The 27,573-nt window shown below is 40.1% G+C and overlaps 1 protein-coding gene across 1 annotated transcript; it reads right to left on the bottom strand.

The window, feature by feature from the left end:
- Positions 1–825: 825 nt before the first annotated feature.
- Positions 826–26,395, bottom strand: TSPAN3 (tetraspanin 3). The gene is made up of 7 exons (XM_082648712.1): positions 26,162–26,395; positions 12,454–12,645; positions 12,130–12,204; positions 10,493–10,594; positions 8,955–9,107; positions 8,607–8,690; positions 826–1,735 (listed from the first exon to the last, which is right to left on the bottom strand). Exons 1-7 carry the CDS (start codon positions 26,222–26,224, stop codon positions 1,643–1,645), a joined length of 762 nt encoding a protein of 253 aa, XP_082504838.1. The 5' UTR covers positions 26,225–26,395; the 3' UTR covers positions 826–1,642.
- Positions 26,396–27,573: the final 1,178 nt, after the last annotated feature.

The raw sequence follows: 27,573 nt of genomic DNA, 5'->3' as shown, positions 1-27,573 counted from the left end.
CTTCTCTCTGCCCCATGGCCAATCAATGATCAAATTCTGCCATTCTCCGTGACTCCTAATTCCTCCTGAGTCCACGCCCCACACCATCTCTACCAACAGGGTGCCACTCCAAAGAGCCCTCAAGCTCCCTCCTAAACTACCACATCCACCTCACTGAGGCCTCGCATGGCCCCTTTAGCCCATCCCCACAGCTACAGGGACGCCTATGACAGGTCCGCCTGCACCACTACCACGTTCACACATGGCTGCTTCTACCTTCAAGTAAAATCTGACTTCCACAGGATGTCATATAAGACCCTAGAGGACCTGGGCTTTGCCAATTTAACTTCTTTTCGTTTTATTTTAAGCCCCAGGCACAATGAGTTACTTGTAGCTCCCTGCACTTTCCATCCCATTTCACATTCCTGTATACCCTCTCCCACAAAGCCTATTCAGCCTCTGGGCTTGGGCCTCTCCTCCAGGAAGTTGCCTCTGACCTCTCCAGGCACCTCCTTTGGGCTCCCATTCTTTTACCACTACAATCACTGCACTGTATGGAAATGATCTGCTTCTGTATGTGTCTCTGATACTAGCACTCCACATTCCTTGAGGAGGACAGCACCATCACTGTATCCCCAATGCCATGCACACAGTAGGTGCTCCATATTTGTGGGATATACTGGACTGAAAAGCATCTGTAGTTTTTTGAATATCAAGGCCTTTAGAATTTAGCAACAGATATAATTAAAACACATGCAAAGCATAATGAACTGCAGATAGCACCAACATTTAAAACATACTGCTGCTCTGGAATTGAAGTATCTCCAAATAATTAAAACCTACATGTTGAGGGGGTGATACAGAGTTTATTGAATTAGATTTTTCTATTTACAACTGAGATCACATCTACATACTATTTTGCTAGTCTACATGGGTACATTATTTCTAATGAGTTTAGACTTACAATGAATGGGCTCAATCATACAAAAAAACACACGCACACACTCACACTAATTGTTTTAAAACAGTAGTGCATACATTACACTCCTCCTATAAAGCCAGCTTTGATTAAAAACCGCTAGTTTCAAAGATCAGTCTGATTTTGAAGATGAACCAAGATACACGCTGTATGATTCTAAAATCTATTTTAGCCATTTTGTACAGTTGCTATCTTACTGAACTATAGTATATATTTTTTAAAAGGACACTGATGAGGGGCACCATCTGGTATTAACTTTAACCAGACAGCTGACTGTCTCCCCCTCCCCCCAAAAACCTTTGGCCAAGAGCTCTCCATTGTGAAGACTGAAAGGACCCGGTGATACTTCAGCAGCAGTCCCATTACTGCTTGGAGGTAACAGAAGCAGGCTCATGTCCGCCTTTAATTCTACCACACTACGCAACTCGCAAATGGTTCTGAGATTAGAACATTTACCACCGTACTTAAACACTTACGGACATGGAGAGTCAGCTAGAACAGGGGAAAAGAAACTCACAGGTGGGTAGGTAAGAAGGTGGACACGTGAAGAGCCAAACTGCTCTGTCCGACACCTGTGTACGTGTGCTTTAACTAAATGAACTCAGGAGGCCAATAGCAGTGGACCTGCTCAATTCACCTTCCAAATCAGAACAAGACTAAAAAAGCTCAGGTTTGAGTTTTCTACTATGCATAGGTTCCACCGGTGATGAGCAGCTCATAAGCAGGATCTCTACTCCTTCTGCACAATACGATGCAGGCACACAGCATGCCCAGCAGCTGTGGGAAGAAAACAACAATGGAAAAAAAAAAAAGGCTGAAAACCCTCTTACAGCAAGTGCCTATTTCTTTGTTGGCAATGGAACTGTTTCTAAGTTCAAAGATCTCAAATCATCAAAAAAGCACTAACAGTAACGGAAGCAATTTCAAATGAATACACTATCTTTTTAGGATCTAAGTACCAAGTTTTAGTTTCCCTGCTTCACACCTAAGAACAATTTGTGAAGCCAGCAGAGAATCAAGTCTCTCCTAGTGCCATTCCCATCTCAATCTAGAGCAGTGCTGCATGAAAGAACTTTCTGCAGTGATGCAAACAGTCTATACTGAGCTGTCAAATATGGCAGCCACTAGCCACGTGTGGCTACTGAGCACTTGAAATGTAACTAGCGCAACTAAGGAGTTGCAATTTTTATTTTATTAAAATTAATTTAAATTTAGACATATGTGGCTAGTGGCTACAATACTGAACAGCAAAGGTCTAGGGAGCGGAATGATCAAGACTATGTATGGTGAGCAAATTTAATGGTGGTGGGTTTTTTTGTTTTGTTTTTTTTTTGCGGTACACGGGCCTCTCACTGCTGTGGCCTCTCCCGTTGCGGAGCACAGGCTCCGGATGCGCAGGCTCAGTGGCCATGGCTCACGGGCCCAGCCGCTCTGAGGCATGTGGGATCTTCCCGGACCGGGGCACGAACCCGTGTCCCCCGCATCGGCAGGCGGACTCTCAACCACTGTGCCACCAGGGAAGCCCTAATGGTGGTGTTTTTAAGCATCTGGATTTGAGGGAGATAAACTTTATAACAAACCACAAAGTGAAAAGCCCAATACATGAGTAGCCCAAAAGCCCTATGGGGGAAAACCAATCCTGATACTAAAAAGTACAGTTCAAAGGTTTTTGTTCCACAATTATTTACTATTTTTGAAATCTAGGTTTGGCTCTGTGGTATTATATACATATTACTTTTTAAAGGTCACTTTTCCTTCATCATTTTATTTTAATAAGGCCTAATCCTTCTGTGGTAGCAAACTGGAATAGTAGTGCCATGTTATTTTGGATAAGCGAGAGGATTAAGCTGGATTAAAAAGAAACGATTCTAGGGCTTCCCTGATGGCACAGTGGTTGAGAATCCGCCTGTTGATGCAGGGGACACGGGTTCGTGCCCCGGTCCGGGAAGATCCTACATGCCGCGGAGCGGCTAGGCCCGTGAGCCATGGCCGCTGAGCCTGCGCGTCCGGAGCCTGTCCTCCACAATGGGAGAGGCCACAACAGTGAGAGGCCCTTGTACCGCAAAAAAAAAAAAAAAAAAAAAAGAAAGAAACGATTCTAGAATTTTTGACCTGGCTTCTTACAAAATATAAACAGGTACTAAAGAGCTAAATAAATTAATTTGCTGCTCTAACTTTTCATAGACAGTGAAAGGTCTCAGTTATTTGATTTTTAAAAGGCAGGGCCCTCTGTACATATGGGGTCAATCTAATTTCAACAAAGTGTACCTGATCCATAAACAAGACTCTCAAAGTCTGAAGTGGAAGATTACTAATGAGACACATGTACAGAGAAAAAGGATGTCCTCAAACTGATTTCTCCAAGATAAAGTCACACTCTCCAATTTCTGCCCTTATTTATTAGCCTCTGTTCTACCCATTCAGGATATATACTTGCTGCTTGAATTCAACAGTTTCATTATATCAATATTTGCTGAGTGCTTACTAGCACAAAGCACCTTAAAGACATTTTAAAAGTGGATATTGTTGAAAGTTTACTAAATATCTTAAGCCAATTCTAGACATGTTTAGTATCTAATTCCTAAAGAAATACATTTCCATTCACTGTACAGCAAAACATTCTTAGAACAGCTATAAGATCAAACACAATTATGTTCCCAGGCAATGTTAAATTGAGCAATAAAAATGCTAAGCTCTGAAGTTACTGATTAGCTTGGGGAAAAGATCTCTTCCCATCCCCACTTCCTCACATTCCTTTCAGTTGGCTAACTTCTACCGAAGGAGTCAGCATTCTCAAAATGGGGTCTGAAATAAGTATCCTTTTTTTCCTGACTTTAATTTCACTTAAATCAACTTGCACTGATTTAAAAACAATTAAATAAATTTGATAAAACCCTACTCATGCTTGGAAATGAGTCTGTTTAAGAACATTAAATACTACAATTAAAAAAAAAAACATTAAGCACTACACAATAACTTCTTATAGTGCAAACCTCATCACTAAGTATTACAGGTCCATTTCCAAAGCTTTGCTATACTAAAATCTCATCAATTATTGAAATTTTCCAAAAACAGATTTTAAAATATCACACAAATATTTTAGCTCCAGTGTGATTTCTCGCAATGAAACTTTCCCCTGTAGCAGTCACATCATGAGAACTAATCTACACTTAGTCCAAATATAACACTCAGCAACTGCAAAAAATGATTAGTAAATACATAGGCAAGTGGTGATTAAAAAAACTGCCAAGGACTAAAATGCTCTATGATACACTAGGTAGGTGGCATTATGGGGAAGTAGATATTTTATACAAGGTAATTAGAACTGCACACTGAAAACACTCTTTTCTGAGAAAAATTTAGAAATACCTATCAAAAAGTCATCCATATTCTCTAACCCCTCAATTTCATGACTACAAATATTTTGCTACAGACTTTGCCCATATATACAGAGGAAATTCACTACCTGCATTTCTGTAATAGCAACACTTCCATAAGTGCCCATTAATGTAGATTAAATTATGAAGTATGTCCAAAAAATGGAATACTATATTGCCACAGTAGCATATTAATTTGTTTTTAAGAAGGTACAAAAGGTTACATATCATATATTATATGTAACCTTTTGTACCTTTTATGATACTTTTGAAATGATAAAATAAAATTTTAGATATGTAGGACAGATTAGTGGTTACCAGGGTATGGGGGAGGGGGCATAGGACAGAGGTGGGTGCAATTATAAGAGTTATCAGGCAGACACTTGTAGTGTCGCAACTGTTCAGTATTTTGACTATGGTGATGGATACAAGAACCAAACAGGTCATAAAGTTGTACAGAATTGAATACACATATAGAAATGAGAAATCTAAAAAAAATCAGTGGATTGTATCAAGGCCAATATCCTGGTTGTGATATGTAATAGTTTTGCAAAATGTTAACCACTAAAGGAAACTGAGCAAAGCATACAGGATTCTGTCTGCATTGTTTCTTAAAACGGGAGGTTGCATACAATTATCTTAAGAAAGAAAGGTAGAAAATTGCATCCTATAAGCTTCTATTTGCATAAAAAATATTTATGTGCTTGTCTAACCACAAACTACTTCTGGAAGGATATACAGGAAACTGGGAACAGTGGTTGCCTCTGCAAGGGGGGACTCGAGAGCTGGGGTCAAGACTTGAGAGGGAGGCTTACCTCTTACTAAATTTGTATCTTTGAAGAAAATTTTATCAAATGGGTTTTTCAATTAAGAAATTTTCAAGAAGTTAACAATTAAGATTAATTTCCCCAAAATTAAAAAAAAAAATCTTAGCCACTCAAGAATTAGCTTCCCAAGCTTTGGTTTTAAGTTTTTAAGGAAGAATTACTTGAAATACTTTTTTAAAATGACTGTCAGAATCAAGCCACTCAATTTTAACTATCTGGGGGCCCAATCTGAAGTGCTATTCATTTATGTATTTTAACTCATTTTAATGAATTAAAATAGAAGTCAGAAGAGGCAGGAAGGAAATAACAGTCTCAACCTCCTTCACACTTGGCATACAGACCAGAAAAAAGCAACAAGGCCTTGGGAACCAGTTCTCTGTGAAATTTTGCTTTCCATCATTCCATCTTAAGGACATGCCAACGTTGTGAGACTCCAAAGACTGACAATTCCCATTTTCCCCATACTGCCTTTGCAGTGAGCCTTACACACAGCTGAAACTTAAGAGCTTGCCAAATCAAAACCTAGATTTTATTATTATCACCAGACTGTTGAAATATAAAATTTATAGCTGATCATTTGTTCATTTAAGAGGCTGGCTACTCTCAAAGAAGTGAAATACCTTGCTCATTAAGAAACTAACAGTATAAAGGGTGTAGCAAAATTTTTAAAATCTCATTCTCTTATAGTTTTCACGTTTTTCTTTCTTGGTAATTTTGGTCCTACCCAAACCTAGACCACTTAACAAGACTAGAACAAGGGTGGGCAGATGTTTCATAAAGGGCAATACAGTAAATATCTTAGGCTTTGTGAACCAAGAGACAAAATTGGTCTCTGTTGCAACTATTCAACTCTGTCACCATAACACAAAAGCAGTCATGGACAATACATAAAATGTGTGGGGCTCACACAAAAAGAGGTGGTGGGCTAGACTGGCCCACAGATGACCAACACTCAAACAAGAGGCTTTTATTGGTAAATTAAGTTTATGGGAAAATTTCTTCTTAAATTCACCTTTATGTCTTAGAACATCAATGAAATGTAGCTTAATAGTTAGTACCACAAATCACACTCAAAATCAAAGGAGACAACGCTTAAATATTTTTGATACTCACAACACTACCAAAAATCAATCAATCTTTCCCATTATTTAAAATTGAATTTTCTGTGATAGCTCTTAGAGCTTCCCCACTTTAGAACCTGAAGAAAAGTGCTAATCATTTTTCAGTGCTATTACATTGTGTATTCTAACCAGTTTAAGTGTCAATTTGCTGTCAGATTTCATTAACAGAATTTAGGAATTTAATCTTCTGAGAATCTTAATTCTTCAATTTGTAATTGGAGGCAGAGTACACATGGAGACGGGGTTCAAGTTTTAGTGATGGTCGTAAGTCATGCTATCCTTGCTCTCCCTCATTTTCATGGCCTTTAAAACCAGGGACTGCAGAATCTCCAAGCATCCTTCTAGCTCTTTCTCTATCAGGATAAGTATAAAAGCATAAAAGCTCCCTGCTCTTTGAGTTGTTTCTGCCTTCATTCATGTTTTCCACAAACATGGCACCAATCTACATCAGATTTTGAATATCAAAAGTTTAAACATTTATAGGTACTCTTAAAAAAAAAAGTAGAAAATTCTTTTATTTCAAATGGATGTTTTTCCCTTTAAAACCAGTTTTTAAATTTTCAAAACTACTAGGTTTTGAGGCTATAAAAGCTCTGAATCCCTGACTTAGTTTTGCTGAACTGAAAACATCAAAGCTTCATCAGCCATTATTTAAGTCAGGGTGATTTAAGTATAAAATGCATATGAGAAGGCATCCTTAAGAGACTAGTTAGAATATTTATTAGCCCCCATTAAAAAATATTTAATGAAGAAATATCTGACTGGTTAATAAGCTTAACTAGATGAGGGACATATCTAAAGTGTTGATTTCATCAGTCTTCTATATACATGTTGCACATTTCATGATCAAAAGCACCATACAGTTCTAAAGTTTTTTTGCTGCATGCTAATACATGCAGCTTTATTACCACACATAAAATCATTAAAAATGCACAGATCAGGATTTCACTTGGGAAAAGAGACCTCCCTTACGTTTCATTATTTTTAGCTAAATGAATGTGTTTACACAAAGAAAATATGAAGTACACCCCTGCTGATCAACAGACTACTGCTATGCTGAGCCAAAAAGAAAACGCTTAGAAGGGCAGAGCCCAGAGCAAATAGAGCTCGGCTTTTCAATGAATCATTTCAGAGCTCTTTGAATTATCAGCAAAGTAAACATTCACCCTTTTGCCATTTTATAAGGCACTTCCTGTTCAATACACTAGTTTCTGTTCAAATAGACAGAGAGCAGACAAGCCAAGCAACTTACATATAAACTAGCAATTATGTTGGTTTTTCTAACAATTAAATGATATCAAAACTTTCTTCAAGTAGACTCTCTAGACCTGAAGCATGTTTCAAGAACATACTAAAAGAACACTAAAGAACACTCTGAGAACTAGATCTGATGCACAGGATTTTCAAATAGTTGTAATATCCTCTAACAGAATCCCTAAGATATAATGTATATACCCAAGAAACTAGGAATGTAGATTATACTGGGCAGAAAAATAGCCATCTTTCTTACTTGTTTTTTATGTGGGTATGAGGGATAACGGATGTGTATGGGTTTTTTTTTTGATAAAGTGACAGGTAATTAAAACAATTACCAGCTACTTTGTACAAGCTCTTATTAAGGGGGAAAAAGACTGTTTTCACTGGTAGGAGCTGGGACAAGTCCCCTCAGCTACCAGAAAGACATGGTACATTTCCAAATATGCCAAGTGGTATAACAGACTTCTTGATGACAGTCCTTCTAAAACAACTAAGTCCACAAATACAAGGGAGGTTAGAATCTCAGTTTTTAATTAAAGGTCTTTCCTGTAAAGTGATAAAATTGCTCCCGTTACTGTAAGAGACTAGTGTAGTGCCACTAGTCTTGATTTATGTATATGAACATATAAAACCCTTGACGACAGAAAAGCAAGAAATGGAAGGAGAAATTTTAAAAAGATTAAAATAGAACTTTCCACCTCCAAGCTGAAATACAGCAGTTTGATTTTTTTTTAATTCTGTGAAGTTCTACTGAAGTACCTCCCAAGAATACATTATGACAACAGTTTGTATTTTGAACAGGTCACTCACTAATCAAGTCAAGAAAATAAGATAAGGAGTCCCCTCACACATGGTTCCCCCATCCAGATCTCCGGTTTCTGGGACCATTCTGGGTCTATGTCTAGAAACAGGAAATGGAAGATGCTGGAAACTAGTGTCTGGTACCTCAATCAATTCCAAGTTATCTATATACACAAGGATTAACTGTACTTAGTGATTAAAACCATTCAGGGTTGCCATCAGAGAATCAGTACACTCTGAAAACTCCTTGGCTAGCTGTGCTTACCTGAATAGCTGCAAATGCCAGTGCTGCCCAGATAACATGCATCATGATTTCTTGTAGCTTCTTCACAACTAGAGCTTCACACCCCTGAAACACCCAAAGTCATCCTCATTAGTCTTTTTAAAAAGTGAAAGCTGCAAGGTCACATATTACTATTCACTGGCAGAAATGGAAATGACAGAAACTAAAAGAGGGAAAAAAGATAATGCATTTGAAAATAATTTATATTAAAATTAAATGGCATTAAAGACAAGTAAAAGAAGGTAGAAAAGAAGTTCCAGGTAGAGATAATTCACCAAGAAAAAAAGCTACCAGGCTAGATTCAAGTGTTGGCCAAGAAACTGAACTTACCTCAGCATAGAGGTCAGAAGGGTGGGCCAGACTGCCATTACAGCTGCTGGCGGTCTCTCTGCAACAGCTAAGAGGGACACTCTGGTTTTTGGTTTCTTTGAACCAGTCTGTATTTTCCCAGTCTGAATAGTTGTGAATTCCACAACAATGCAGCTAACAGAGAAGAGAACAGAGATATTACTTGTCACAGAACACATACCCCTGTGCCGAACTTTGGAGTTCCATGCACTGAAGAGCTTTAAGCTACTTTTAGACCAGTGATGTCCAACAGAACTTTCTGCAATGATAGAAATGTTCTGTGTCTGTATGCTCAGTATGGTAGCACCCAGCCACATGGGGCTATTGAGCAATTAAAATGTGGCTAGTGTGACTAAGGAACTGAATTTTTAATTTTAATTTAAATAGCCACATGTAATTAATTAGTGGCTCTAGAACCTCCATTTGAGAAATCATATTGCCCACAAGGGGTAGTTTACAGCTAAGAAAAATCTTTACACTTTGCCTGTTAAACATCTAATCCTGAGTTAAATATTATTTCCAATGACAAAGTATTTAAAATATTTTGTCTGAAATGTCTGGGACTTACTTTAAGTTAATCTAGCAAACGATATGTGGGAGTAATAGATGAAACAAGATTGACAAAAAGCTGACAATTTTGAGGTGGGTTTATGGATACAAAGATCTACTGTACGATTCTCTCTACCTTCAGGTATGTTTCAAATTGTCTACAATAATTTTTTTTTAATGGTTTTGTCTGTTATCCTTTCTGGTCTTGCTTTCTCAAGGTATATGAAGACTTCTCACCTCCTCTGAAGTCCATCTGATGCTGAACTTTCCTGTGACACGTACCTCTCTTCCATTATCACCTCTTTAGCTAATTATTTTTAAGGGAAAATCAGATGCTTCTTATCTGGCTGTGACTAGGTAATGGTGGGAAAAAAAACTTTCCAAGGGTGAGGGTAAGATTATCGGACTTGGACTTCGCTGGTGGCGCAGTGGTTAAGAATCCGCTTGCCAATGCAGGGGACATGGGTTCGAGCCCTGGTCCAGGAAGATCCCACATGCCGTGGAGCAACTAAGCCTGTGCACCACAACTACTGAGCCTGCACTCTAAAGCCTGTGAGCCACAACTACTGAGCCTGTGAGCCACAACTACTGAGCCCACGTGCCACGACTACTGAAGCCCGAGTGCCTAGAGCCCGTGCTCCGCAATAAGAGAAGCCACCTCAATGAGAGGCCGTACTCCTCACGGAAGAGTAGCCCCTGCTTGCTGCAACTAGAGAAAGCCCATGCACAGCAACAAAGACCCAAGGCAGGCAAAAAATAAACAAATTTATATTTTAAAAAAATAGCATTGATCATTTAGTTTAACAACTCATGTGTAGCTGCATTTGAAAAAAAAAAGGTTATTGGACTCATCACGAAGCTAACCACAGCTGTAAATGTATACTGCTAATTTACATAGTAACAGAGTTAAGTTTAATGTTTGCTCAACAGTGATTGGTCCTCAAAAACAAATTAGCCTCAGAAGAACTCACCTGTCTCTGTACGTAATCAATAGCCCGGCTAGCAGCATCAGGGTTGGTTCCATTGTAGGTCTTATATACTTTCTGAATGCTGCGATCAACCTCATTTTCCACCTGAATTAAAACAAAGAATTCAGTCCCTCAAAAATACTGATAAAAGTAACATTAGTCAAGGCTCCAGCTAAAATGCCCTAATGGCATGTGTGCAAAGTGGCAAGATATTTCCGTGAATTTCTTGTAAGAAAAAAGTTTTCTCCCTTCCTGCCTCCATGTAGATTCAGGTAAAACTTCAGACATATTATATCACACAGATTAAAAGCAATCACAGAGAAGACTGTGTGCAAGATGGCAGGCTACCAATTTGTTCAAGAGGGAGAAAGCAGTTGAGCCTTGAGATAGGTGTCCTAACTTATAAACAGACCACCTTCTTTTTCAAATAAGTTTTCAGTGAGTTCTCAGAAGACCTACTCATTTTCCTTTCCTAAAGGAGGTAAAAAACAACTTAAAAAGCCCCCACAAGATACTTTTGGGACAAATACCAACATTATTTCCATTTTACTTATTTAACGTTTAATTAGACTTGGGCAAATATGTAAAAGTAATCAGCAGGTTAAAAAAAAAATCAGTCCTTAAAAGTGGCACCTTATGAAGAGCTGCAGTTCAATGTATGTGAATGAGAAGACAGGAAATAAACTCTCCATAATGTATTGCCAAGTGGCAACTAAAGTGTCATTTAATAAAGTTTGCTTGTACCAGATTCTCCTTACCCTTCTAAGATGATTAGACCTATTTGGTAATTTTATCAGTGATGTAGTAAGACTATAAAATTGATAACCAGATCATAGGTAGGGGCATAATCCACTGCACTCTTTTTTTGGCATAGCTCTCTGGTACCTTATGTAGCAATGGTTGAATATTAAATTGGCATATCATGCCTTTGACTCAAAATCATAAGAGAATAATCCTACTATGAGAATAACCCTACTATGCCTTTATAATAGCTCTATAGTTATCCCCAAATTAATTTAAAGCAGCCTGTTTAGCCTTAAATGGTACCGTAGATGGAAAGCAAAAGCAGGAAAAATAGAAAGGAAAGGGGAAAGAAAAGAAGAATGACCAGAAAAGAGGAAAGAGGGGCAAGAAGGGAGTGGCTGGCAACAGTTGCCTTAGTGTTTGAGTTGGTAGGACCCCTTTTTCCTCAGGAACAAATTGCAGGATTACAACTCCCAATCACCTTTTTCTATGTCCAGAACCAACGCACTTTTTTTTAAAAGAGGCAATGGAAAATGAAATCCTCAGTTTAGTTCTTCTAAACAGAAATCTGGGAATCTATATGGGGAATCTATAGGCTGAGGAAATTTGAACAAAGTTCTCAGCTGACCAACTATTCATTTGCAGATCATCCTATGGTCATTTAAAGAAAACTACCTACAAACTAGGACAGTAGTAGAATTAACACTTTGCTATATTAAATGAGACTAGAAGTCCTGACATATAATTTCTAATTATCCTTACATTTTCAAAGCAGTGGCTAAAGTGAAGGCAGGCAAAAGAAAATGTTTACTCTCAAAATGAGTTTGTTCTATTTCACTTGAAACACTTAAGCCTTAAGCCACCTTTTAAAACATACATTCCAGTAGACAACATACCTTTGCTCTGTAAACATATCCCAAAACCACTACAACAACTTCTGTGACAAAAACCAAGAGTAGGATGATGACAAACTGTAAGGAAAATGTAAGGAAATATTGTCAAAAATTAAATACAAATGAAAAAATAACTCTAAATACTCTCTTGATAAAAAGCAATTATCTGAGATAACTGCTGGAAGTTTAAGACAAGTGCTAATTCTGTTCCAATTATAAAGAGAGTCAAATAGAAAATGGAGTTTCATGCTCAATTCAAGCAAGTAACACAAATGAATATTCCCACATACTATGACGACACATGCGATCAGTGAAGAGCTAACTTACCGTGGCAAGTCCACAGCGGCTTTCCCGGATTGTGGCACAGCAGCCAATTAGCCCAATAATGAAGAGCAGGGCTCCTACAGCTATGATCACCACAGCAGGGATGAGAGTGTACACATCTTCAAAGAAGTGGTCATAGTCGTCGTAAGTGATGAAGACATAGGCTCCCACATAGCATAAAATGCCAGCTGCTCCCTGTAGAAAACAAGGTCAGAGCGCTGGTAAAATTCTCCAACCCCTGCTGGTAAAAATCCCCACTATTTCTTAGCATGTTATAACTCAATGAGATTTTCCACCACTTTTAAATCTTTGTAGACGTTTTTTCTGTGAAGCTGAAAATTATTCACTAGTAAGAGTATTTCGTTACTAAAGTTGTAAAGTTTTCCAAGCTCCATCTACTTTTCAATAACTGCTGGTTCATCTAGGACCAAGAAACCATGAATCCAGTAAGTAAGACTGATGACAAGAATGAAAACACACACACATCCCAAAGCGCTTCTGTAGCTCAATTACATGTCCAATGAGGGTCAGTGTGGAGGTGGGGACTGCCCCCAGCAAATGGGGAAATCGGGTACAAGTGGCAAAGGCAGGATTTGAACCCAGGCGATCTGACTCCAGAATCTGCATTTATAATCTCCATCTAATGACTTGGGGAAAGAAAATACAATAGCAACTAATAACCATGATACCCATATCTAAAACATTTGCTGTCCTAGTTGAGACTATGAAATTTACCATTTTCATAGCTAGAGGGCTACGTTACTAAAGAACTGTACAAACCCTTTAGGTCTATTTATTCTTTAGAATCGTGTTTCTCAAACTACATGAATAGGAATCACCTGAAGATCTTATTAAACTGCAGACTGATTCAGTAGGTCTGGGGGTGGGGCCTGAGATTCTGCATTTCCAACAAACTCCCAGGTGATGCTGATGCTGCTGATTCTTGAACTACACTTTGAGTAACAAGGTTTTAGAGCACCTAAAGGCAAACAATGCAGAAAGTCATGGAACAGCTGCTGCTCCAGACACAATGCTCCAGTTACAGAGTTTTACATACATTTTCCTTTTATCATTGTCAATTTTGCTATCATTGTGTACCAGCACAATACTGACAGCCCAATGCTGCTTGCTTTTATGTGAATGAGCAAATACAGTGTGAGGTTAAGTGTTAAAACATCTGGTTTAATGAATTATCATTTACAGAGCACTTTGAGATATTCAAGTAAAAAGAATTATTTCACCATTCTTCAAAATTTTAACACATAAATCATTAATCTTCAAACTAGAAAAGAGCCTCCACAATGATACTGGAAATATCGTTAACTCCTCTCAACCTGGAAACTCAGTTTATTTCTTTTTTTTTTTTAATAAGTTTATTTATTTATTTTTGGCTGCGTTGGGTCTTCGTTGCTGTGCACGGGCTTTCCTCTAGCTGCAGCGAGCAGGGGGCCACTCTTCGTTGCGGTGCACAGTCTCATCGCGGTGGCTTCTCTTGTTGCGGAGCACCAGTCCCAGGCACGCGGGCTCAGTAGTTGTGGCGCGGGCTCCAGAGCGCAGGCTCAGCAGCTGTGGCGCTCAGGCTTAGCTGCTCCGCGGCATGTGGGATCCCCCGGGACCAGGGCTCGAACCCGTGACCCCCGCATCGGCAGGCAGACTCTCAACCACTGTGCCACGGGGGAAGCCCTCAGTTTATTTCTTGAGTCTGTGGGACCCTGTAAGCTTGGGCGTCATCAGTATATTTTCACATACCAGGCCAATAGAATCATTCAGATCTGGAAGAAAAAGACCCCATTTATGGAAAGTTGAGAAAGTAAGTTGATTTTTTAAAAAAATAATAATGAACTTTTAAAAAGAGAAGACAAGACTAGAGTAATGGAGGCAACTTAAAAAACCATAATCTTTTTTTTAAAGCTTTTTTAAAATTTTTATTTATTTTATTTTATTTATTTTTGGCTGCGTTGGGTCTTTGCTGCTGCACGCGGGCTTTCTCTAGTTGCAGCAAGCAGGGGCTCCTCTTCATTGCGGTGCACAGGCTTCTCATTGCGGCGGCTTCTCTTGTCGCGGAGCACGGGCTCTAGGTGCGCGGGCTTCAGTAGTTGCGGCTCGCGGGCTCAGTGGTTGTGGCTTGCAGGCTCTAGAGCGCAGGCTCAGTAGTTGTGGCACATGGGCTTAGCTGCTCCACGGCACGTGGGATCTTCCCAGACCAGGGCTCGAACCCGTGTCCCTTGCATTGGCAGACGGATTCTTAACCACTGCGCCACCAGGGAAGTCCAAAAAACCATATTCTTTTAAAACTCTCCTCTGGCTTTCAAGAGGCCCCACTGCTGGCTTTCTTCCTATTTCTCTCACTGCTTGCTCTCTCATTCTCTTCATGGACTCTTCTTTACCAGACAAATGTTAGTGATCCCCAGAGTTCTACCTTCAGCCCTATTTAAATAGTTTTCATTTTGTAGGCTCTCCTTGGGCTATATTAGCCATGGCTTCACCAGCCACTGCAGCTCTCTACCTAAGCCATCATCTCAGGATTACACATCCCCATCTGGAAGCCCCACAGACACCTTGCCCTCAACTTACCTCAAACCCTCTCTGCCTTCCTGCCCACTCCATTAAACCTTCCCTCATATTCTGTATTTCAGAGCAAATGGCACCAGACAGTTATTTTTTTCTAGTCAAATGCCTGAGAGTTACTCTATTTTCTTTCTTTGTCCTACCTCTACATCTCATCAATCACCAAACTCCTTCAGATTTACTTTCAAAACACTACCTGAATACCGTAACTTCTCTTCAGCCCTCTGCAGTGCTTCTGTCTTAATGTGGGCCTTACCATTGTTCACCCTAAACCTTACTTCCTGACCCTCCCTGTCCCTTAATAATATGTTCTTTATATGATCAGTTATTTTTGTTAAAAATATAAAACAGATCAAGGCATTAGCATGTTTAAAATCAAGATGAGGCAAATAAGGCCCCTGATAAACTAAGCTGTTCCTCCCTGCTTTTCAGGCTCAGACTCCATTACCTCTCATGTACCCTGAACAACAGAAAGCTGTTATTTCCAAATGTACCACATATCCTCTTACTTCTTTACCTCTGCTATTCTCTTTGGAATGCCCTCTCTTCATCCGCCTGGGAACTCCCTGTCACCCATTAAAATGCAGTTTAAATATCACCTCTTCCTTTTGGAAGCCATTCTCGACCATTTCAGGTTGGATTAGGTGCACTTGGTCACATACCACCCCCTACACAGCTCTAACAGAGCATTTATTACAACTGTTGCAATTATAACTATATATGTCTCAGCATGCCATTAGGGCACAAACTTTGCCTGTCAGTCTTTCAGCCCTGTACCACCATCCAGCACCTAGAACGGTGCCTGGCACATAGAAGGTATTCGTCAAAATTCATTGAGTACACTTCATTTCATCCAGTCCCTTGAAATTGCCCTCCTATCTCAATCATAAAGCTTTGGTTTGAATTTGCTTTGTTTCTCTTCAGTCTAATGCTTCTAGTTTTTAGTCCACCATTCAAACAAGATTTGGCAACTTAATCCAGCTTACTGAATTCCTGATGGCCATGACATCTGGAATACATTAGTTTATAAATGCTTCACCTACAGCAACTGTACCTGTTCAAAGGCCCTCAGTTCACTGACATACTTACTTTCGTGACATATTATTATGGGATGATGGAAGGCACAGGAGAGGGGAGAGAGGAGAAACAGCTTAATAGTCTGGGTGCATTAACTACCGAAGTACATGGAATACTTAACACTCTTACCAAACATTACTTTTTCTTGACTACATACACACACAAACACACACGTGTATACACACACACATTTTGTTACAGTAAATACTTTTAGTCCCCAAACAGAATTAGAAGAATACTAAATATGAAGCCATCAAATACTGTCCAGTTTGTCTTCACTAGTCATCTCTCTATCCTTTGGACTCTTAGCTTTTCTTACTCTAACAGGCAATCTTCATTTCTTAAATGGCTTAAATTAAAATGAATTCCATCTTTGAGCTGCTAGTAAATGAAATTTAAGACCACATAAATTTGAATAGGGCTTCCCTGGTGGCGCAGTGGTTAAGAGTCCGCCTGCCGATGTGAGGGACATGGGTTCGTGCCCCAGTCCGGGAAGATCCCACATGCCGCGGAGCGGCTAGGCCCATTAGCCATGGCCGCTGAGCCTGCGCATCCGGAGCCTGTGCTCTGCAACGGGAGAGGCCACGACAGTGAGAGGCCCGCATACCACACACACACACACACACACAAAAAAAAAATTGAATAAAAACAGGATAAAACTGGAAGATATATGTACTCAACAATTAATCTGAAGCATGGGAAAGTGAAGAACCATCTGCATTTTAAACATGAAATGATGAGTTTTCAACCTAAAGAGATCCCTATAAGGCTCACACTTGGTGCTGCCTGGGTGTGGGCCAAGTGAAATGCTTCCAGTGCAGCCATCCTCCACCCATACAGATAACGAATGCAATGGAAGGCTAGGAGGAAATGCCATTTGTAAAGCCGCCTGTTCTTTTCTAATAGACTTGAAGGCAGTTTCTTTTCCCAGGCTGCAAACTAGTCAACATCCAAATCACACAGCAGAGTTGAAAACATAACGCTTCTGTTTTGACAACATACAGTGGGAAGCAACTTAGCAGTTGCACACACCAAAGCAGAAACTGCACTGATTGCTGATATGAAACTATATAAATCAAATTACTGACAGAGACTGTCTCCTAAATTGAAGGTAACTTCAAAAATTTCTTCTTTTAACAACATGTATATATAGTGCTTAATGTAAGTTGTATAGTAAACAATTTATGAAGTGACATCAGTTACTCTGAAAATATAGAGAAGGTGTCCCTAAAACAGCTGAAGACATAAAAACAGCAATAAACAACTGCTTTAATGACATCCAACCATCAGTATGAAAAACATAGGTAGAGCTTATATGGTAAACGGAAAAAGGTTATAAGTAATTCCTAACTAGGGACTTTGTAGTCATGCAGATTTTTGATATAGGAGTTGTGGCTATTAGAAAGCCTAAAAGGTAAGCAGGGTTAAATCCTTCTGAAGGGTAATGCTGGGATTGAGATGTATCAAAGGATCTGGGCTTTGCCAACAAACCAGCTGCAGGGGGGGAAGAGGAGGTGCAGCAGAAGAGGGAATGAAATGTAGAACTTGGAAGCAGCTGAACTGCATTAGTCATCGCTGAGAAAATCTGAGCCTATAAGGAGCATTTGTGCCAGGACAGTATACTAAAAATACTCATCCTTTTTACAAATAAGTGAAGGGAAATTTAACGGAAAGGCTGAGAGCTGAAACTATAGAAAAAAGAATTTTTTGAAAACCATTCTTCTTTACCTTTTAATAAACTCATGTTCTAAATTAAGTCACAAAATTTTAAAACTTTAGGAAAGCCAGTGCTTTTGCACAACCCCAAGCTGTTCCTCCAGAAATAAAGCTACCTGTCAGAAAACTTTAGAAGTATGAGTTCCAGAAGTATGACACTTCACTTTATCCTTTTACCCTTCCACTACATATTCAATACATACAAATGTGAAGCCCCTTTAAAATTAGAAATTTCAATGTTATGTAAGATTGATTTTTCTACAGTTTAGAAACCAGTGTTTTGGTTTTACAAACTAATTGTTTTGTTTTTGTACTTTTGAAATCCTCTGTGAAAGACGATGACATGCTAAAATCCAAAAACTCCTAAATTCTTTACTTTTCTAAGGAAGAAGGAATATGAAATGAAAGGGAGCACATCAACCACAGTGATACTTGCCACTGGAATCAGGGAACATTAAAAACAAAACAGCCTTGTTACAAGCCAGGAGGTAAAACACCTCTGCTGTGAAAAGTGCATCTATATGGAAATTTAGAAATGTGAAGGTGCATCCCACATCCCACAGAGCATATGGGTGAAGATAAAGCAAAGAAGAACAGGAGTGATTTTCTTGCAGTGGTATACAGTAGTCATGGATTCATTTGTAGAAGGGAAAGAATCAGGACAGTGTAAAGATGAGGGGACCATCTGAAGTCATTCAGCTAAAAAGCACAGTGTCTCACAAATTCTTGTTGCCTGCAAGAACTACTCCTTCAGTGTGATTTTTGCCTCCAATAATCAATTGGTAAAGCAGAAGCGACTGGAATGTTGGAAGAAAGAGTAGAAAGACCTGGCAAAAACCACCATGTATTCTAGACTTCATAAGAATGCAGATTTCAAAAAGTAAAGAGGGGAAAAACAGCAGCAGAAATCCATCTTATGTACCTATCTTTTAACATTTAATTCAGAGTCTCCTGTACGGTCATATTAGTTTTTCATGTACCTCGCTTCTCTCCTACAAAGAACCCATTAGTAATTCTATGCAGTGCATTTCTGAAAGCTTTTCCAAACTCCATCCCTCCTTGTGCCATTAGTAGTGTCTTAAAATCACCTCAAATCTTTCAGCATTCTACTTACCATAATATTCTCTAGTCAAACCTATATGTTTCAATTCTGACTTACTCTGACGAAATACTTCATATCATTAAATATAATTACTCTTACCAAGTCCAATGCCTACATATTTCATTTACTCTCTTATCACTCAAGAAAAAAAACTATCCCAAAGATTTCAATTCCGGGCTTCCCTGGTGGCGCAGTGGTTGAAAGTCCGCCGCCGATGCAGGGGCCATGGGTTCGTGCCCCGGTCCGGGAAGATCCCACGTGCCGCAGAGCGGCTAGGCCCGTGAGCCATGGCCGCTGAGCCTGCGCGTCCGGAGCCTGTCCTCCGCAGCGGGAGAGGCCACAACAGTGAGAGGCCCGTGTACCGCAAAAAAACAAAAAAACAAAAAAAAATTTCAAATCCTCTTTCAGAAATTAAAGCTACTCTAACCAAGAATTTCTGAAGCTATTAAAATATATCATTTTCAACCTAACAAATTGGTCAATAATAAAGGCAAGCAGTATTCAAAGATATGTAAGGGTACAGAGAGAAGAGCCCACAGAAGTACAAAATAATATAGAATAATCTTTCTGCAGAGCTATCTGGCAACACATTATTAGCCTCAGCATTTATACTTTTGTACCTACTAACTGCACTTCTAGGAGTCTATTCTTAAGAAAATAAGTCAGATGAAAACAAAGATTTGTATAAGGTATGTTCATCAAAATGTTATAATATTATAACAAAATTATAATAGCGAAAACAAAAGAAAAAACCCTAGCATCCAGAGGTATATTTGCATTATAGCCCTTAAATATGTTAAAGCATAATTTACTAATATGTTTGTGGTGTGTTAGGGGAAAAATACACTTACATGCAGACATTAAAAAAAAAGAAAAAAAACACCAAAATGTTAATACTGGTTGTCTCTGAGTGGTGGAATTATGGTAACGTTAGTTTAAAATACTTTTTAGTGTCTTCTTTAAAAAGCAAATATATTATTTGCATAATCATAAAAGTAAATACTTAAAATTATATCTGAAATTGAGACTTTGTTGTTCTTTCACAAACGAATTCTTAGATCTGTCCTTAACCACCAACATAAAACAGGTATCTCTTCAATCCCAATATTTTAGGCACTTCTGCCAATCTTCCCTGTTTATCACTTTTCTTGGGTCTGCCTGGCTTTGACTCATCTTTAGATGTTTTCTGACTATCTAACACAATTCTGATCCTTTCAGTACACATCCTTTTTTTCCCCCCCATAAATGTTACCTATTAAGGAGACAAGTAAAAAACAAACAAACAAACCCTACTTGGAGGGGTAAAATTTTGACAGTAAGCCACTTCTGCCATCATTATCAATATCACCATCATTATTGCCATTATTCTTAAAGAAAACGTATTTTAATCCTTTAAACCAATATTACTCCGATGACATTCCAAAGGTCATGTTCCTCAATTTTGTCCTATTTTCACTGTTTCTGTATTTGGTTTTTTATAATCACTGTTCATCTAGCTTAACAAAGTTGTTCTATTTAATCCAATTTATATCCACGAGTTGAAAGACCCCAAATGTTCAGGTTGCAATGAAACTGGAGATCCGCAACTGCCACAGCCAAATTATTTTAACAGCATGGAAATTAAATATTTTCAGATTGCAGGGCTCCAGGGGTCATCTGAGAAGCACGTAATTTAAACATGCATTTTTCTTTGAGACCCTCTGTCCTCACACCCTACTCTAACTGTAAGAAGAGTCAGTTATTACTACTGGAGCCTGAGGTCCTTAAGCTCTATAATAGTAGAGTTTGTCCTTGCTTGGGTTATGTGTTTAATCAGTAGCAGCAACAATGTAAAATACAGTATGTCAGCATTTACTATAGATTCCCTTTTAGTAAATCAAGAACAAATACATCAATGCAAATAATTGTTCTCATCTACTGACTCTACAAAACTATTAAGGAGGGGGAAGGAGGAAAGAGATGATATTTTTAAAGGAAGACTTGAGACTCTCTGTGAGTATAAGGGGAAGGAGGAGGGGGAGGAGCAGCTAGAAATTAAATTCAATAGACTATTAAATGGTTTTGCCTGTCTGACCCCTCTTCCTATAAGCTGTCAGAGAGCAGGAACTGTAACTTTTTGCATTTCTCAGAAACATGTAAAGCACAGATATTCAACAAGTATTTACTAAGTGAATGATTCTTAGAATATACTTGTTTGATGCAAGTATAAATTTTAAGAAAATAAAATTTCTGCAAAAATCCTAAGCTAAGTTGGATCTTATGGAATAAAATTCATTAAAATATTTCAAAGCATGATAAATATCCTAAAGAGCTACTAAACAACCTCTTCATTAAACTGCCAACTAAAGAGAGCTTTCCTGACTAAGTTCCCCATGCGATGCGCTCTTCCAGTTAATGATTACTCAGAGCCACAAGGCTCTTGGTATGGTGGACAGCTGACTGAGAATGTAGTAAGACTGGAAACATTCATTTTCCTAACTGTCAAAGTTAAGAAACAGGTCTCCTAAAATACACCATAACTTGCTTTTCTTCTAGTGAATTGAAAAATAACTATGAAAAAAGAAATCTGTTAGCTGGAGGTGTGTTCCAATGACATATTCTTTGTCAGAGCAGTCATTCATGATGATAGGAATACAGGAGGTGGAGAAACAAATTCCAGGATGTTTGATAAAGGTTCCGGTTTAAAAGTATCATATTCTCAACTCAAATGTGCAAGATGTGCTAGAAAAGACAAAATATGTATATGGAGATTTGTGAAGAAGAAGTCTTCCTTGAAATATTTCATTATAAATTTTTATCTTTTAAACAAAAGCATGAAAGTATAGTTAAGCTTTCTTTTGGTAATTTGAACACACCAAGTATATTCTTGCCTTAGAGCCTGTAGGCTGTTCCTTGTCTTAAATGTCCCCCATCTCCTCCAAATCACCCCAAAATCTGTTCCTTCATATTCCAGATTAAATTTCACCTCCTTGGAGAAGACTTCTTTGCCAACCTAAAGCAGCCACCCAATCACTCTATCACATCACCCTGTTCTAAGTCTCTGCATAACACATCACTATCTGATATTTTCCTTGCTTATTTTTTTTATTTTTATTTTTTTGCGGTACATGGGCCTCTCACTGTTGTGGCCTCTCCCGTTGCAGAGCACAGGTTCCGGATGCGCAGGCTCAACGGGCATGGCTCACGGGCCCAGCCACTCCGCGGCATGTGGGATCTTCCTGGACCGGGGCACGAACCCGTGTCCCCTGCATCGGCAGGCGGACTCTCAACCACTGCGCCACCAGGGAAGCCCTCCTTGCTTATTTTTAATTGCCTTGCTCCACCAAAAAAAAAGTTCTGTAAGAACAGAGATATTCATTTTTCCACCATTCTATCAGTAATATAAGCACAAAGTAGGTATTTAAACATTTGTGTTGTATTTGTTTAACAAAGCAATTTTCCTTAATTATATGTATTCACAGAGGGAAGGGTAATATGAAACTTTTTTAAGATAAGGTAAATTTTAATGCTTATATAAGGCTTTTAAATATGATTTGTATGTAAAGGGTATTTCATATGAGTGAATGATGATTAGTGAAGGTGCCACATTCCAAAGTTGTTTCCAAAAGCATTTAAAAGGTGTTTAACCTTGTGGTATTTCCCACTCCACAGCTGTGTTAGTGTTACTATGGCCTTTCATACTGATGAAAAACAACACCCTAAGCAGATGTGCCAGACTATAAATTCTGCAAGCATGGACAAAGCTTTCTCTTGTAGTCCCTATAATGCCTAAGACACATATGAGCAAAATAAATACTAGCCAATTGGTTTTTCTCACAGGGTAGAAAAAGTAAAAGTAATTTGTATAACATGGGTCTTCATTAAGTACTCAATTAACTTGCCAGAATAAAAACCTGAAATTATAAGTACTAATTTAAACTTGTTTTAGATGAGGCCTCCTGGGTCAGATTAAATGACCCACTGAATTAAGACCCTTGTCTGACCTTGGTGCAAAAGTGCAGTTTAGAGAAGAGGTTAATGACTGTTCCAAGAGCCTTCAAAATTTAGTCATGTAACTCAAACACTCCTGCCTTCCAAAAATTATCATGGGTCTAGAACTAATACGCTTACATTTAAAGCTATGCCACTCCATAAAAAACAAAGAGATCCAAGTTGTACATCCCTTCGCTAGTCCAAAATTACCTTTCATGCTATAGGCCCTAATATTTTGGAATTTGGTGAGGCACTCTCAATTTCCACTAAGACAACCTTCAGGATTTTAGAACCCACTGTTTCCCCTTTGTCTGAGCCTTTCCATAGTAACTTCCTTAGACTGCACTGTTCAAAATAATCTACACCAAGTCAACATTAACAGCTTTGGCTGTCAGATCATTTAATACCGATCCTAAGTATTTCAAGTACGTATCTATTTGCACATCACAGCTCTTTGAACAAGCTGCCAACGGAACCAGGATATCATGATATAGAGAGGTGTAGTTTAAAGATGTTGACAAAGCAATTAAACTTTAACACTTATCAACAATCAGTCATTACCATCGGATAGTGAAGAGCCAGTGCAACAGAGCCTGGGCAACTTTGCTGAAGTTGCCCAAGGGAACCTAGATAAACTTTAGAGATGCTCTGTGTAGGGAATGCTTATTCTTCCACTTATAGATTAAGGCATTAAAAGGAGGAAGAGGCCACTATATAAGAATATACTTATTAGAACTGAAGAATGCATTAGAAATTCCCAGGAAGAACAGGTTAACATCTGTTTTATGTACTTCCTCATAATGACCTAATTTTTTAAACTGACAAGTTAAATAGTGTAGTTTAAATGCTGGGGCAGGTTCTAAACAAGGTTAAAATCAGTGTTTTAGAGCAAGTGAGTCTAACACAGCCTAAAGAGTTCCTTCCCCTTTCCAAATCTTTTGAAATTCCACTTTGCTCTATCACCACCGGCTCTAGAGCACAGGACAACCTGGGTGTGAAGGCTGGCTCTGCCCCACCTTGCGTGTGCCCCTTTAAGTAAAATTTAATGTCCTCATCTGTAAAAGAAGCACGATATTCCCTGCCAGAAGGAGCTGTTATGAAGATACTCCATGTGAAGTGCTTAGCACAGTGCCTGGGTTTTAAAAGCACTCAAATATTAGCTATGATTACCAACATCGTCAGATTCCAACAGTTGGTCCTTAAACTAATACTTTGGCACGAGACATATCTAATATTGTTTCCTCCTTAGTTATGTTGCACTAATCCTGCTGCACGCCACAGTTTTTTTCCCTGCATGTCTGCTTAACTTCCTCATCACAGCTCACAAATGTTTTATTATCCTACTAACCTAGATAAAGAGTGTTTTTACCACACAGTTTAACTTCAATCTCGGCAAGAAGCCACTATGAAAAGTACAACTGAAGTTCATCATAACCTTCTTCACTAAGTGCCAACAGTACCTATACTTACATAGTTTCCAAAGATTAATGAACCTTTGAATTAACTGCTATTTTAAATGAAAATTTAATTATTTAAAGAAAATGGCTCCTGCATTTCCAATATTTTGTTTCATTAGCAATTCCAGTCCCTGAGCTTGAATAGCCTAGAACTCACCTGACAGTACACAGACTCTTCTCCAATATCAAACTGTTATGCCCATAAAAATCACAAGGAACTGTAAAGGCTACAAAGCTAAGTCTATACCTAAGAATCTTCTTATCTAATAGTGTTTCTCATCTGGAGAGCCCTGGAAACTCTTTTAGCTTTTAAAAAGGCTTGTAAGTCAAACTAATGTATAAGAAACACTGCTCTAATTGGAAAAGAAGAAATCATGGAAACATCAATGACACGTGGGTGATTCTGAACAGTACTATCGGCCCTACTAGTCAGGATTCTTTCCATCACACCATAAATATCCTGAAAGACTCTATGGCAATACATGTGTGTAGTAAGTGCCTTATTATATGTAATTATCCTTTTATGCTACCGCAGTCAGGATATGAAAAGTTTCCTCCTTTGTTGGGGGAGGGGGGAATGTGTTGTAAGAAGGAAAGGATTCCTCCTAATTTAGGGTATGTTTGTGGGAAAGAGTTGCATGGGGACATACAAAAGTATGGGAAGTGGGAATGTTCAAGAAGTGTCCTGGGGACTGGGGACAGGGAAGTGTGTCCAGGACAGCAAGTGTTTAAGAACATGGTCAATGGTGAGGAAGGAAAGGTGACTGAGGACTTTAACTGCAATACCAAGAGGAGGTTGAACCTTAATCTACTGCTGAAGCTTCTGGGGTGTGGGCGGGTGTTTATTTTTTAAATGAAATAAAGTGATGTGAGGGAAGAAATGCTTAATAAGATTTATCCGGGTGCAAAGTCCAGATGAACTAGAGGGTGGAGAGACTGACAGGAATAACACAGGTTATTACAAAAGTCCTTGGCGAGATAAGGACCTGAAGTAAGATGAAGGGGCTATAAACACCCCTTTCTTTGAGGGCGTGTCCAAAAAATGTGTAAGCCACCCTTTATTGAAAGTGAACTAACTCAATGCTTTCAAGATCTTGTGACATCCGAGTCATATTTAACCAAGGTTTATAATCTCAGGCTACCCATCCCCAGGACCAAACAGACTAATTTTCTGGTTACAGGATTATTTGGCTTCTCAAGTTGAAACCGTTCCATTTTCTGGGCTGGTAACCAGTCAACCAGTTCTCCATACACAAAAAGCTCTAAGGCAAAATCCCTCACCCCTGAGTTGGTAGCGTCCCCGCACTACTGCACCGTTTGCTCGCACGCCTCGGGGCTGCCACTAGAGCTGCCAGGGCTCCGGGCCCCGACAAAGAAAGCAGAGCCCGACCCTTTGGGGAATATCCTATTTCGAGCCTGGTGTCCTAAAAGAATCTGCAATGAGAGCTCTCCGTCCAGCAGGCTGCTGCGGGGAGGGGGGAGGCCGGGGGGCCTCTCAGCGCCGGCCCCTGGCACAGAGCTCGTCAGCGGGGGCACCGGGCCCGAGCGCGGAGGCCGCAAGAAGCCCCCGAGGGCTTCCTCTCACCGCCATCTACGCCCGGAGCCTTCGTCCCGGCCAGTGAGGGACCTAACGAAGAGGCCCCCGGGGCCGGCCCGGGCCCCCTCCCCTCGCGCCTCCGCCACAGGGCCCCCTGGTTCCCCCAGCGCCAGCCCCGGCCCAGCCTGGGTCCCCGCTGGGCCCCACAGGCGCTTCAGCCGAGGCCTCCTTCGGGCCGCACCGCCGGCCCCCCTCCCTCTCCTGCCCGCCGGCCACGCTCACCCAGAAGATGAGGTTGAGAAACACCAGCACGGTCTTGGAGGAGGTGATGCCGCACTGGCCCATGGTGCCGGCGGTCGGCTGAGGCCCTGCTCGGCGAGCGGGACGCGCTCACCGAGCGAGGCGTCAATGGCGACGGCGCCTTCCCTGTGGGAACTGCACGGCCTGCGAAGCGTTCACCGCAGCCCCCGGAGCCGTCGCCCACCCCTAGCCCAGCAAGCACCTCGCTCCTCCGCGCAGCCGCCGCAGTCTCCGCCAGGCCACCGCGCCACACCCCGGCAACCGAGTCCCGCCCCCGGACAGGCAGCTTCAGCCAATCACTCCCGTGGTTCTACAGCGAAGCCACGCCTCTTAAAGGAGACGAAAGCTCAGTGTCCTTGGCCTCTGGCCGCCCTTGGATGCAGACGGCTCCTTAGGGAAGTTTCAGAGGACCAAACCCAGTCCCCTCCTACTGAGCTGCGTTTACTATGCCAGGCTTACAGGTGATTCAGAGTCCGAAGAACGCTGTCTTTCTACCTAGCCCGTTCTCCCCTAAGGAGGTCGGTCCTGACAAAGTAACACCTAAGCATTGTCTGGGAGAAGTGCAGTAAACATCAACAAATATTTATGGAGAACTTATTGTGCCAAGCGCTAGACTAGCTCTCAGAAGAGTCATTGGAAAGGAGAAAAGGCTGGTGAGGGGGTTGGCAATGAGGAGACATTTTCGTGTAGATGTGTGTTGGGAGCAAGGTAACACATGAAGTCTATTCCTGGGTAGGGCATTTTGGAACAAGACTTAGAAAGATTACAGAAACATCTTTTCACATTGCAGCATTTCACACTCTTCCCCCAATCTTGCATCGATCATAGTAATGAACAGTTATTGAGAGCTTACCCCATGCCAGACTTTTTATGGCCATTTGCTCAATTAACCTCCATCACAACCTTAGGTGAAGGTATTATGGTTATCAGCTTCATTTTACTGGTGGAGGAATTGAGGCTTAGAAAGATTAACAAACTTACCCAGAGCCACACAGAGACTAGGTAGTCTAGGGCAGAAAACCACATTCTCAGCCACACACGAAACTGCCTGTTTACTGTCTTACCTGCCATTACAACCCTGCACTCCCTCCTCAGTTGGCCCTTAAAGATGCCCATTTGCTCGTCCTTAATCATCTCATTCTCCTGAAATCTCCCTGGCTATCACCTTTCCCAGGTACTCTCACCAATACCTTTTCATCTCAGCCTCCTATTGATTTGTACCAAGCAGCAGCAGCAGCCACTTATTCACTCATTAATAAGCACCACCTCTGTGCCTCACTGTTCTAGGTAGTGGGCATTTCACAGTGAGCAAGACAAATCCTTGCCCCCATGGAGCTCACATTCTGTTAAAGGAGGTAGACCTCAAACAAATAGGCAGGTTAGGTTTATGACAT

The sequence above is a fragment of the Grampus griseus genome (assembly GCF_964374135.1).
Source record: "Grampus griseus genome assembly, chromosome: 2".
NCBI classification, from domain to species: domain Eukaryota; kingdom Metazoa; phylum Chordata; class Mammalia; order Artiodactyla; family Delphinidae; genus Grampus; species Grampus griseus.
Note: the sequence above shows the minus strand (reverse complement) of the source record. Positions and strands in the feature narration are given on the sequence as shown.